The following is a 12,269-nucleotide window of genomic DNA, read 5'->3' on the forward strand; positions in this document are numbered from 1 at the left end:
CTAGATCCCACATGCCGCAACTAAGACCGGGTGAAACCAAATAAATATTAAAAAATAAATAAAAGCCACCACCCACCCCTGGGGTGTGGGGGCAGCCCCCAGGCCTGCCTCTGGTCTCTGGGAGCAGGGTCAAAGGTGCACCTGAGTCTCCACCCAGCCTTCTGGCCACACCCCAGGCCACCAGGGAACCATGCTGTCCACTCCCACTGATGACCCCACCCTAATCCCCCACCTGTAACTTTGTCCAAGGGCCTCTCCTAGGACTCAGTACGTGTGTCTTTAAAGTAGCTTCTCCCGGAATTAAGCTCTCAGAAGAATCCTTTTAGGCACTGAGCGAGTAATAATCATTTTGTGAACTTTGTCAGTGATATTCTTTACGGCATCTTGTTGGTTAAGCCTAAGACCACTCTACGGAGTAGGTCCCATTACCCCATGTCACCGGAGAAAATCAGGGAGGCGCTGTTTTCTGAGTGTGTGTGCGATCGGCCGAAGGTCATGGATTTGAATCTGCCGGCCTGTGCTCATAGCCCCCACGCTAAAGGGTTTCTCCACAAACCGTGCTTCCCCCTGTGAAGTACCCCTTCCACTTCACCTCGGGCAGCTGAGTCTCCTCAAAACTCACGCAGCCCCTCTCCCGGCAGCTCAGGGTTTGCCTAGGTCAGTTGGGAGATGGATGTGTTGTGAGATCTTTCTGAAGATTCATCCTAGAGTGGATTTCCCCATTATCTCCCCATTTTATGGATAAAGGCACTGAGGCACAAAAGAAGGTAACTGCCTGAGGTGGGCGAACTGAGACTGGAATCCAGACTTCCTGACCTGCTGCTTTCTGAGTGTTTCTCACACATGGGTTTCCTGTGAAGCAGGCATTTCTGGGGCTTGGTGCCTCTGCCAAGGCTTCCTTCTCTGCTATCACCTCACTGGCGCCCAGCATCAGCTTTGCCCTAAGAATGTCCACGCTGACAGGGAGAGGTGTCTGGTGCTTGGGAAGGCGACGGTCATGGTCAAGGCAGAGGGAGTAATGTGTGCTATAAAAGGCTGCAGATTCTTTCATCTTCCAGCTTTGTCCAGGGGAGACAAGCAGGCCCAACATACAGAACGCCCTTGGATGCGAGCCACAAGTCAGCCTCGTAAATTCCCCACCTCCTGCAGGCCTGCTTGAGAGAACTCTTGAAGAAAGAAGGGGTGTAGGGTGGGCCACCCTAAATTCCTTGCACATGAGCTGGTCCCCTGTGGGCTCAGGGGCCCAGACAAAAGCCTTATCACAAAGCAGAAAGGATCTCTTTGTCTAGAAGGATTCCTCCCACCGTGTGTTTGGGCAGCACCCTGAGGACAAAGCCGAGGGAAAAAATGGGACTCAGCCTTGCCTTGAGCGATGTGACATTTTCACTCCTTCTTGGAGTTATGATTTGCTATTGTGAGGAGCAGAAAAAAATTAGCCAAACAAGCTGTGTTTCTGGGAGAGTTTTCATTAGTTGAAATTAGTTGATTACAAAGCCCCATCTTCCCACGAGTTAATGGAGACTTGGAGAGAGTCCATCCTTTTGCTCAAGCACCAAAGCCAAAGAGCACTTGAATTAACAATCTTGCCCATTTTCAAATACAAACTTGGGGGGTTGACGAGGATTAAGCACCCATTTCACCATTAATTTTTACTCTGCTAATTTCTAAGGCTGTGCAGTTTTCAAGGAAAATTAAATCCCTGTGTGCCCAACTCATTTTACACCAAACTCATCAAAATGTGGCTTTCAAGGCCCCTTTGAAGTCTTAAGACCAGACATGTGGACAAGGGCCCATGTTGATAAAAGGCTTCTTCCCTGGTTGCATCGCTTCCCTGAGTCGCAGAGAGAAACTGGTTGAGGAACAGGAGGGGGTCTGGGCGTGGAGGAGACGAGCCTGTTCTGAGCTGGAGGTCTCTGCATGGCAGCTGGAAGCTGCTGTGCGCCTAACTTCCATGGGTCACCAGAGAGCGATGGTCCAGCCAGCTCTGGGAAGGAAAGGGGCAGAGTCAACCAGTGAAAGTCAGAAAGGGCTGGCTCCCGGTAAAGGGTGATAAAGGGTAAGGTTTCAAAGGGTCAGGTTTCAAAGTTTTCAAGGTGTTTGTACAAACAGCTGGTTCCCATAGCAGCAAGTCCAGGTGCAGATAACAACTGCCCTGTGGTACTAGCCACTGACCTGTTGAGAAATGCACAGGTTTCATCCTGAGACGTCCTTCATGTAATTGGCAGGGGGAACGCCAGGAGCAGCACCTCTGTACTAACAAGCAGCCTGTGGAGGAGGCCCATTACCTCTGGCAGGGTTTGATCACAGACAGCAGTGGCCAAGACTCTCACAGCTCCCAGAGGGCTCACAGCACACTCTGAGAGGTGAAGCAGCTTCCCCAAGCCACACTGCCAGTGAGTGGCAGAGCCAGGACATAATCCCTAAGTTACTTGATGCTAAAGTCCAGATGTTAATTTACCAATGCTGCCTCCCCAGAAACCAGCCAGGCTTCAACAGGGTGGGATCCTGGTCTCCTCTTTGGGCAAATGCAGCCTACCATGGCCTCTCCAGATGCACTGGAGACAGCCTGCATTCTGCAAAGCCCATGGACGTCCTGGAGTCCAGGAACAGACGTTCACAGCACAGGCCCACAGACAAGGCTGCTCTATCCAGAACGACGGGCAGAAAGACCCTGCATCCCTGCAGTCTTCCTCCCACCTCTCAGAGGTACACAATGCATCACCGTCCTGATCACCAGCTGGGCATTGGGAAGAAACACACCAAAAGAAGCCTTTCTCTCCACCCCTCACCCCCAGTGCAGGGCTGGGGGTCCAGAATGGACTTCCTGTCATCATGGCACCTGCTGGTGCCCAGGGGGAGAGAGAGGGATCCTGGGTTCCTGTTGTGTGTTTGCTCCCACAGCAGGATAAGCAGGGAAGTAGAGCTCCTACTCTGGGGACAAAAGGCAGGGGCCAGAATCTGCCCCCAGTGAGCCCCAAGACTGCAAACATGTTACCGCAGCATCTGAGTTAGCATCTTCACCATGAAATCATATCACGGCACTGCTGCAGCGCAGGAAGCAGGGGCAAAGAGTGTCGTAAGCACACGGCAAGGAGAAGCTTCCCGAACAGCAAGGAGCAGCAGAGCGAGGGAAGACTCACCACCACCTCCAAACCCTGCTGTCCCAAGGACTGACAGGTGACGCCACTTCTTGCCTGAATACATTCCCTCCAGCGAGGGTTTCACAGCTCATCAGGAAAAAGGCTTCCTCTCTCTCTCATAAAACCACAGCCTTCCCCTCAGTGGGTTTCGTATCTGGGACTCTTAACCAGGGCAAACCTCAGCAGACTTCCCCGGGAGGCTGTGTTGGTGCCAGGGCGCCTCACCCTGATAAACTACCCCCCGGGGCCTGCGGAGAAATAGAACATCCCCCAGTGAAAAGAGACGAAGTTCCCTGTCGAGAGGCTTAATCTGCATCCTTTCGGCCAGGGTTTGGGAGGGTGGGTCAGAGCCTCAAACCACTTAGGGAAGGACACCATTCAAGAACACCCGGGGAGCTTATGGAGCAAATGTATTTAATAAGTTATAAGATACAATTTACAGTCGGCATTTGGTTCCAGTTTCACTTCCACGTCCCAGTTCATGAGGCCTGTGGTCCTTCCACATCAGGCTTCGGGCAGTTCCAGTTTCTAACAGGTAGGCTTTGCCAACATGCATCCCCAGCTGCTGCACCTCGGGGAGGGTCACCCACCGCGCCCCATGCCGCCCACAAATGCAATCGAGATGACAGCAGCCGCCTCGGGAGGGGTCGGCAACCAGTCTGAAAGGACGGCCTGCTCAGACCACACCGCACATCTGGGCCCTGCAGTCAGCCAGCAACCCCCCAACACTTTCATTTTTATTCCAAAGCAGGTATGCAAGAAGGCACGCAAAATGCCTTATACCCCATTTTTGGAATTTTGCAGCTGCCCCTGGCTTTCCAAACAGCCTCGGGTGGCATGTCCTTGGGGCCGAATATGTTTTCCTTGTTTCTGCGAATGGCGAAGGACCACCAGTGAGCTGTGGTCCTTCCCTTCCCTGTCATTCCTTGACTTTCAGGCCAAAGGTCGGCAGGGGTTTCCCTTCTATAATTATTTTCCAGAAAAGGGCCACGCTGGGGCCGACTGGGGGTGGGTGTGGAGTGTCTTGTGGCGCAGGAGGCCTCCACTAACCCTCAGACCCGTACGCGGTCTCGCCGGACGTGCTGGAAACTCAACAGACAGACCGACGGCTGGAGCGTGGCTAAGAACGGGGACTCGTGTTGGTTTAAAAAAGCGGGGGTGGGGGGGGTGGGCAGGGAATCTTTGGCAAGTGGGGGACTGCTCACCACTCAGACCCGGTGATTGAAATGGACTTTGAAAACAAAAGCCAAGATCTAGCTGTCAAGATGGTCACACGGAATGATCCCGCAGGGAAGCAAGCAGCAGGATGAGGGCAGAGGCACCAGGAGGCCGTTTTGGCCGGTCTGTCACCTTGGACTCTGCCCTTGGGGGCGGCGGGGGGGCGGTAGTAGTGTTAAAACAAAGGTGTCCACCTAGTACCCCTTTCTCACATGATACGGTCATCTTCTCTAAATGACAGCATAGACTAGGTCTCCTCTTTTTCCCTGCCCCTCCTCCCAGCCTTGTTTTGTAAACTAACTGATTTCATTTCTTAAAAATATGAGCCTGGTCTGTTCCGGTTCTGTCTGGAGGGGGTGATCTGTGCCACAAGAGGTCTGATTAGCCAGGCCTATTGCATTAATTTTCACTTCTTTACTCCCCAACATGTCCCTAAAGAGTCAAGTTTAGGACTTCTTTCTGTACTAAAAGGGAAAAAAAAAAGAGACAATGTTTTGAGGATGGGGTTCTCAGACCCACAAACAGGCCAGAGGACTTTGTATAAAACGAGTTAACAGACAAGCAACAGAAGCAGCCGCCAGCATGGCTCCCGGGACCCGACGAGCAGTGTTTTAAGGCACGGTGACGTGGAACGGACTGCCGGGGATGTGCTCCTCTCCCCACTTCACGGCCAGGACGTAATCCCCCCGCTCCTTGACGACGTAGGTCACGTTGTACTGCTGGTTGCCCACGTGCTTCATGGAGACTTCTTCGCAGGGGGTGGTGGGCCCGTGGACCCCGATCAGCAACATGTTGGAACCTGGGGGTGGGGGTGAGGGGCAGAGGAAGGTGGTGACGTCACAAGGATGCACCCAAGAAGGCGGAGGAAGAGGAGGGGAGGTGAGAGCCAAAGCAAAGGTAGGGGTTACTGCCTACACTTCTTGGATGATGCTTGGGGCCAGTGAGAGGCAGGAGAGCAGAGGACTCATACAAGTTCAAATCTCTGCCCTGCTGCTTCCTAGGTGGGTGACCTTGGACATGGAACCTCACCTCTCTCTGCCTTAGCTCCCCCAACTGTAAACAGAGGGTGAAAGTATTTTAAAAAAAAAGAGACCTCCTGGGCTACTGGTGAGGTTTAGAGGAATTGTTATATGTGAAGCCCTTAGCACATAGTAAAACGGCTATGTAAGTGCTGACTACTCTAATCTCATTTACTCTCTTGAGAACCTTTAGGAATATTATTATTCCCATTTTAGAGAAGAGTAAACTGACTTTCAGAAAGACACTTAGTAACTTTCCCAAGGGCACATGGCTAATAAGCACTGGGAAGGAAAGGAGGGAGGGAGAGAAAAATAAGTAAGTGGTGGAGCCAGGTTTCCAGCCAGATGTGCCAGATGCCAGGACCCAGGCAACGAAATCACATTGACACCCAAATAAATACCCAAGTTCAGACTGCAGTTAAAGCAGCTAGTGGCAGAGAAGAGGCCAGGTTACTGATTCAGTGTAATGGGGATAATGAAACCTCTCCTATGTACCTTGAGGTCATTTGAAAAACATCAAGTGGCAAATCATTTAAAAATACTCAGCGCAGAATAAGATGATGAGCGTGTGACACAGAAGGTGTCCCCCCACACCTCCCTTCCCCGGGCAGGGCCAGGGTGCCTACCGGCTTTGCTACAGTCCACCAGGAAGGAGCTCTTCTGGCCCAGGAAGGCCTTCGAGAGCCCTGCGCCCTTGGAGGTCACCTTGCTGGCGTCCGAGGATGCCTTGGGGATGGCGCTGTAGCACGTCTCCGTCGAGGACCTGGTCACTGACTCCACCAGGATGGAGGAGGTCTCGTTGGCCGAGCCGGGGCTGACCAGACGCTGGCCTGGGAACCAGGAGGGAGCAAATGGGTGTGACTGGTCAGACAAGGCAAGTGCCCCGAGCAGAAATCCCAGGAGAGCCCCAACTCCCCAACAATGGGATCCAAAAGCCACCACACCTCTCCCACACCCCTCCAACACCTGGGTCTAAATGCCACAGCTTACCCATCTCAACCTGCCCACTGTCTTCTGTGGAGTCCTAGGGTCCTGCCCCACAAAACTTAAGATCTGGCTTTCTGGGAATATTAGGAAGTCTGGCCTTGGTTGACCTGACGGAAATCCTTGATCTGGAAATCCCTCCCATATAACCATGTGCCATCCTATGGACATCTTCCATTTATATAAAATATTTCTAAGCTGTGTAGAGGTATGGGAGAACACTGACAAAATATCAAAAATGATTCCCTCTACATATTAGAAAGTGATTCTTTTCTCTGAATTTTTTTTTTGGCGGGGTGCAATGCCCCACGGCATGTGGAATCTTATAGCTCCCCGACTACAGAGTGAGCCCAAGCTCCCCTGCAGTGGGAGTATGGAGTCTTAAACACCAGACTGTCAGGGAATTCCCTAACATTTTAAGTTTATTTTTAATGTAATTGTCTGCTATGAACCTATACTACTTGCATGACAGTGAACCAAGCAGAAAGAGACATGATGATGGAATTCACCACAATATTTACGGTGGTTACCTTGGGTGGCGGGCTGTGAGGTGGTTTTTACTGTTTGGTACTTTTTTCAGTGTTCTGAAGAAGGCACGTTTTTATAAATTTATTAAAAAAAAAACCCACTTTTGATTCTTTTAAAAGTGAAGGTTAGAAATGAGAGGATTTTTCAGTCCCTGATCAAAACAAATACATACGATTTCAAATATGTAAGCACTCCTCCTTTTCTGTTAGAGACCTAACATGTTTTCTCAACTTCTACAGCCCTGCTCTGCCTCCTTATTCTGCAGGTTTTGAACATGCCGTCCCTGCTGGCATGTCCTATTACTTCTTTACCCCAAGATTCAAGGCAGATTCAACGTGTCTAAAATCATCCAGTTTCTACCAGTGGTTAGCTCTGCCGATACTGTAACAAGATCACCTCCCCTGCTAACAAGGGGAAGATTAACTTCAAAGTCATTTGGTCGTTACCTGTCACCTTGGCCTTGAACGGGCTGCCCACGATGTGGTTGGGCCCGCCATATTTGACGCCAATCAGGTAGTTTCCAGGAGCCATGGGGGTGTACATGACCTTGTACCCTTCGGGGGTTTCCTGGCAATCCATTTTAACCTTGGACGGCCCTTCGATGGTGACGGATAATGTCCCTGGCCCTGCTCGGGTGGTATTGATGAAAAATTCTGACTGGATACCTGGAAGAAAGGAAGCGGGAATAAAGATCACATGAACAGCTGGAGGGATTGGTGGTGGTGGGGGTCTGGGGAGTGTGCTGGGGGCCCTCAAGCAGCGGTGGGACACACAGAGGTCCCCTCACAGAGGGGTCACCTTGGTGTGGGAACCCACCTGTACTAGCTCTGAGTTCCTGGCACAGAGAACTTCAGGTCCTGGGGAATGGTGACCCCTTCCAAGGTCCAGGCAGAAGTGTGGCTGACCTTCTGCCCGCAAGCACCCACCCCCGTTCTCCTCCGGGCACGAACCATGGCCGAGGGCGAAAAGCCCAAGTCACCATTGTGCTCCCGAAGTGCTGCTTCAGCCCCCGGAGGCCAGCTCTGCCTCCAGGGGTGGGGCAAGCGTGGGCCCCTCTGACCTTTTCTTTCTCCTCTGGGTAGACTTGGAGAAGCCCAGGCCGCCCAGAGCTGCCTCCTTCCTCCTCAGGCTCCTCACCCCAGACACCATCCTGTAGATGGGCCAGCCGTCTTTCCGGGATCTGCCGGCCCCCGCACTGTGCCCTGAACACCAGCAACAAGAAGGCGACGAAACAGCAGCTCTGCTAATTACCACTCACACCTCTCTGACTCTTGATCCTGTGCCCAGCGCTCTACACGCCCAGTGATTCCTCTTTAGCAAACAACACTGAGGCTCAGGGAAGTTCAACCACATGCCAGTCGGAGCTACAGGAGAAGTGGCAGAGCTGGTATCGGAGCACGTGTGTGCGGCTCCGGAGCCCCAGCCTATCTGCTGGCTGGCTCGGAAGCCCTAACCCAGTTCCAGGACATTCTACTTCCTACCTGCCTGGTATACAAGGGCCCCCTGCACAGACATCCTGCCTTGTGATAGAAGGAAAGCTGGGCCAAGAGAGAGTGCCAGCCAACGATCACAGTGGCATTCCTGCCTGAGCCCAAGGCCCTGCAAAAGCCCCCAGCCCCCTTTCCAGTTCCAGGCAGGAAGAGGTAGGGCCCAGACACCCGCTGCAGCGCCCTCTATGGGGCACCCTCGGCATAGCATTCCCGTGCAGGGCTGTGCTCTTCCAGAGCCCTGGACCCCGCCCCAGCTGGGAACTATTTTGGTTTAATTATAGCTCTGAGGCCAGAGAAAGAATTATTGTTCTGGTTATCAATAAAACAAAGGAACTGCTATCACACAACCCCAAACACAACCCAGCTGTTTCTGGAAGCTCCTGAGGCTCCTGTCCCAGCAACACCCACCCCCATCCTGTTCCCCCCAACTATCTCAAATGTGCCGTTCAGAAGCCCTCACGACAGCTGCTGCTGAAGCAAGGCTTTGCAGGTAAAGGGAGGAGGCTGTGCAAACAAGGGACAGGATTTCCAGGAAGTAGCTGCAAGTGACAATAAGGAAAAAAAGAGATACTTTTAAAGTGAAGATGAAAAGACCTGGCCTTGCTCTTGCTCCATCCCTGAGAAGCATCAGTTCATCATGACTGTGAGGGCCCAGAAAGGAAGACCAGGTGCAAAAAGAGAAATAAGGAATTACAGGACAAGAGCAACCTATCAGGTGGGGTTCCTTACTATCCCCGTTTTACTAGAACGAAAGTGGAGGCTCAGAGAGGTCAGACCACTCATCCCAAGTCACACAGCTGGGGACTGACTGAACTGGGATTTAAACAGAAGGTCTGTCTAACCCAGAGCTAGTGCACTCACCCAAGAGTGGATGGGAGGAAAAAAATCCACACACAGGAGTTCCCTCTCACCACTGCCTCCAGCTAGAACCAGGACCCAGGACATCTGTGGGCATGGCCCTGTTACGCGTTATTTTTCTAGTGTAATATTTGCTTTTTCTGTTTGTTTTATGAAGTCCAAAATTACTGCTGCTCTTTTTAATTAATTAATTTTTTGGCTGCACGGGATCTTCGTTGCTGCTCTCAGGCTTTCTCTAGTGTCCCCCCGCATTGCCATGTGTGTACAGATGAGTCCCTGTGAATGTGATGGAGCCCTACTACATCCTGAAGGTGGGTGAAGGGTGCTGGGCCAAGGTTGTGCTCATACACCTTGTGCAGAGCGGGGTTCCGGGAACATTTCATCAAGAAAATGGCTCTTCCAAGCAGAGAAGCCTGGAACTCCCTGGTGTAATTGCTGGCCTTCTCAGCCCCTCTGCAGCGAAGAGTCCCACCCCAAATTCTCCACATTCCCGTGCTTCAAAACCTGCAGAATGGACCATTCAAAGCTCGAGCCAAGAGATACAGCAAACCCACCCATAAAAACACAGGGAAGCCCGCTCTGTGCCGAGGGTCAGGATGCGGGCCCTCTGGCAGTCGTACACAGACACCTTTTCATTCCACACACACTGCAGCTGTGTAAGCCGGGGATGGAGATTTGGGAAAAGGCCTGGGAGCGGGAGGGCTAGAAAAACAAGACGCCTTCCCCTTGACAAGAGCAATATTTACACAGGGCTTGAAACAGACGCGCTCTGTACCTCCTGCTCCGGGCTGGGAGTCTCCCTGGAAGACCAGCTCCCTCCCTCAGCAGCATCCAGTGCCTGCAAAGCACAGTCTGAAACCCGAGCTCCTGAGAAGGCCTGTGTGCCAACAGCCTAGAGGAAGCACCACAGGCCCCAGCACTGCAGGTGTGATCCACCAGGGGATGAGGTGGCTGCTGGCGAAGCAGGAGACCACAGTGGCCATGGTGGGGCCTGGCCTGAGGCCTGCTGGGGCTCCAAGTGCCAGGAGGACCCCGCCTGGGCTTCAAGGGTTGATGGTGCATCAGGGGCCAAATGCCTGCACTGCTGCTGCCTGGGGACCTTTCAAAGCAGCTGGGAAAACAGGGGTCCTGGTGTAGGACACCCCACAAAGCGGGCCAGGGGTGTAGCTGCTGCCTCGGGCGAGTCAGCCACTTAGGAAAGCAGAACTAAGAGCCTAAGGGAACAGGCCTCGAGGCTGTGAACCCAGACAGATTTCAGCTCTGCCCCTCCAAGCTAAGTAGTGTTGGGGAGCAGCCCAACCTTTCTAAGCCCCACGTTGCTAATCTGTAAAGTGGACATGTCCCAGGCCAAAGCAGTCCTGTGCCTCTTACAAAGGGCAAGCTGCTGGCCCAGAGCTCGGTGTGGAGCTAGATGGGCCTGGGGAGATGGGGAGTCCTCACACAGACCCCGTGAGAAGTACTGCTGAGGCCACTGTTTTGGCCCAGAGTCTCAGTGTGGCTAGCCAGCTGGTCAGTCACTCCTGCACCTGGGCAGGTCCCTCGGGCCCTTAGGATGCTTGTTCCTCGGGGTGGTTGCCAGGCAACCACAGCTGCTCATCCCCTTGCCCATGGGCGAGAGGGGTCTGCTCTGTCTCACTCACCCAACCGGGGAACACTAAGAGCAGAATGTGTACACCCAAGGGACTCAAGAAACTGGGCTGCCTTCCTAAGAGAGCCCAAAGTAACACCCAGACGCCAGCCGTGCCCCAGTGGATCCAGGCCTGCAGAGAAACCCACCCTGGCACCTTGCCTGATAGTGACGCACTGGACGTGGCCGACACCCACCTCTGTGTTCACAGCACGGACACTAACTGCAGCCACCACGCGGTGGGCAGCTCTGTAGGTCTTGACACAGAAAGTTCCTTAGGATGTCAGGTGACAACAGCAAGTTGTACTACAACACAAACAGCACTAAGACCATAGCTATTTAATAAAAGCAAAACTCCATGTCTGCTTCTTTAATGAACCGACTAGCCAAGCAACCAAGTGATCAAGACTGAAGACCAACAGAGAGACAATCTGAAGGTCCTCCCTTGATGCGTTAGCCTTCCTTCCTCCTGGACCCAGAGGGAGGGAGGGGCGAAAAGCACGATGGAACTTTACCTATTTCCTCTCTGCCCATATTTTTTACAAGCTAACATGCCCTATTTGTGTCAAGGGTTAAAGATGAATTTGACTGTTTGGGGATTTTCCCCTCCTCTGTTAGGATCAGAATAAGAAGGAGCCTGGCTGAGACAAGTCTTACTGCGGATCTGATATGTTTCTAGGAGCCCAGGGAGCTGGCAGGTAGGGGACCTCTCCGGAGGCCCGTTACATGCATCACAAACTCTGCGGATCCTCAAAACGAGAGATGCTGTGTTGAATTGCCTATCAGTGTCCTGATCCTAAAAGGACCTGGCAAAGGAAGACAGCTGACTGCAGTTTCCCTGGGGAGGGTAGGCAGCTGGCTTCCCAGGGCTTGCAAAGCTTCATCTGCTCTTCCCTGGGGCAGGCTCGTTGCACACGAGAGGCAGAGGCAGCATGTTACCTGTGGAGCCTCCCTCAAGCCCTGCGCCATAGGCCGACACCAGGGCGGGGTTCCCCGCTTGTCCAGGCTCCCCGACGCGCACTTTGAAGGGACTTCCAACCACGTGGCTCCCGTTGAACTTGACGTCAATCGTGTGGATACCATTCTCGTGGGGGATGAAGCGAACAGCATACTTATCTGCGAGAATGAGCAAAGGCACAGGGTAAAACGGGGCCTGTGAACACAACCCTGATGGGTGGGGACAAGAGAGAGGAGGCCAACCTGAGAGGGCCCACCTGAGGTTACTAACGAGACCATGGTTCTCCCACAAGCCTAGCGCCCAGTGTTGGTGATCTAAACCAGACGGGCCTCTCTGCATGTCCCTAGGCTGCCCTGCAGGAAATGCATCCAGGTCCTGAACGCAGTGTTTAATCCCCTGTGGCCTCAGCCTCAGGGGGACGCTTCTTTTATGGAAAGCTCACTTCTG

At 52.9% G+C, this 12,269-nt stretch overlaps 1 protein-coding gene across 6 annotated transcripts in view; it reads right to left on the minus strand.

Annotated features, from left to right (window-relative positions):
- Positions 1–3,537: 3,537 nt before the first annotated feature.
- FLNB (filamin B) overlaps positions 3,538–12,269 on the minus strand; it is a 139,769-nt gene continuing 131,037 nt past the window's right edge. For all 6 annotated transcript variants that reach the window (XM_019984290.2, XM_019984289.2, XM_019984288.2 and 3 more), the window contains 4 exons: positions 11,804–11,980; positions 7,336–7,554; positions 6,004–6,207; positions 3,538–5,157 (listed from right to left, as the gene is read on the minus strand). In XM_019984290.2, coding sequence (XP_019839849.2) covers positions 4,970–5,157; positions 6,004–6,207; positions 7,336–7,554; positions 11,804–11,980 — 788 coding nt within the window. In that variant the 3' untranslated portion in view covers positions 3,538–4,969. The remainder of the gene's footprint in view (positions 5,158–6,003; positions 6,208–7,335; positions 7,555–11,803; positions 11,981–12,269) is intronic.

Source organism: Bos indicus, chromosome 22 (genome assembly GCF_029378745.1).
Source record: "Bos indicus isolate NIAB-ARS_2022 breed Sahiwal x Tharparkar chromosome 22, NIAB-ARS_B.indTharparkar_mat_pri_1.0, whole genome shotgun sequence".
In the NCBI taxonomy this organism is placed as follows: domain Eukaryota; kingdom Metazoa; phylum Chordata; class Mammalia; order Artiodactyla; family Bovidae; genus Bos; species Bos indicus.